This window comes from Trypanosoma grayi, assembly GCF_000691245.1.
Source record: "Trypanosoma grayi strain ANR4 Tgr_2199_V1, whole genome shotgun sequence".
Classification (NCBI taxonomy): Eukaryota; Euglenozoa; class Kinetoplastea; order Trypanosomatida; family Trypanosomatidae; genus Trypanosoma; species Trypanosoma grayi.
The window spans coordinates 1-1,127 of NW_008827817.1; the positions used below are offsets into that span (position 1 = coordinate 1).

Below are 1,127 nucleotides of genomic sequence, written 5' to 3' on the forward strand. Positions count from 1 at the left end.
CCGCCGCCACAGGCCGCTCGCTCGGTCGTGACAACAGCAACAACAACAACAATAACAACAACGCCAAAACCAGCAGCAAGAATAACGCCAAGTCGGTGAGCGCTGAACTTGGCACCTCCTCGCGTCTTGGCGGGTTCAGCGGCAATTCGCCGTCAGACCGCTGGGGCACCGGTGGTGGTGGTGGCGGCGGCGGCGGCGCGGAGGCTGAGGCGACCGACGCGGCCCCACCGCCGTGGAGCAACGACGCCGGCTTCTCCGACCGCCCGTTTCAAGATGTTGCGCGGCACTTCAAGATGCTTGAGGGGGAGTTTACCGTCATTGGCGAACACCTGCGGCAGATATCCACGCATGTGCTACAGCTCAACGACATCGCGGAGCGGGTGCGGAATACGGGATCCAATCGCGGCCCATGAGGTGTGAGCTGACGTGTTGCATTTTGCATGTTTTTCTTTCTCTCGTTGCCGTTGCGGCCGCCAGCCTCCTGTTCTCACCAATACATACAATGGCGAGAAGATCGGCAACGCCAGGATATAAGGAAATAATCCCTCTGTGGGAGGGTTGAGTGGGTGGTGCTCTGTCAGCCTCTGNCGGTCTTTTCAACCACCACTGTCTCGCCTTTTCGCTCTCTCCCCCTCCCCTCCTTTTTCGTGCTTCGTTCACCATCTCTTCTACGCACTTTTTTTTCGTGTGGAGGTGGCGCTATGAGCGATATCGTCCTTGTTGAGCCCTGTGTCTTCTATGCCCTCGAGGGAGGCATAAACCACGCTGCTGCGGCTGCTCCAGGTACAGCTGCAGGAACGTGTGTGGATCTGACAGCGACGCCACACACGCATATGGCGCTGTATGAGTGGATCCGCAGCTTCGTGGAGAGCGGCTGGGAGGCGCGACACGGCGCGTCCTTCAGTGTGCACGATTTAGAGGAGGCAGAAGCCGTCCTTCGCGAGTTGATTGCACTCGACGAAAGTCAAGTCCGCATGCACCGCATCACCACCTGCCATGTGGCGTGGCTGCAGTGCGACCAGCAGCGACGGCAGCGCGACATCGCTGTGACGGAGGCGCTGTCGAGGTATCAGCTGCACCGTCTGCTTCACTGGGAGCAGCGGCTCTCCGCAGGTGATGATAATGAT

General features: G+C 59.5%; 2 protein-coding genes across 2 annotated transcripts; both read left to right on the forward strand.

Annotated features, from left to right (window-relative positions):
* On the forward strand, positions 1-413 carry DQ04_21991000 (hypothetical protein; the record flags this gene model as incomplete). The annotated part of the gene is made up of 1 exon (XM_009318056.1): positions 1-413. A coding segment is annotated over one exon (413 nt), but the record flags the coding sequence as incomplete, so codon positions are not given.
* A 288-nt stretch (positions 414-701) lies between these two features.
* DQ04_21991010 (hypothetical protein) lies at positions 702-1,127 on the forward strand (the record flags this gene model as incomplete). The annotated part of the gene is made up of 1 exon (XM_009318057.1): positions 702-1,127. A coding segment is annotated over one exon (426 nt), but the record flags the coding sequence as incomplete, so codon positions are not given.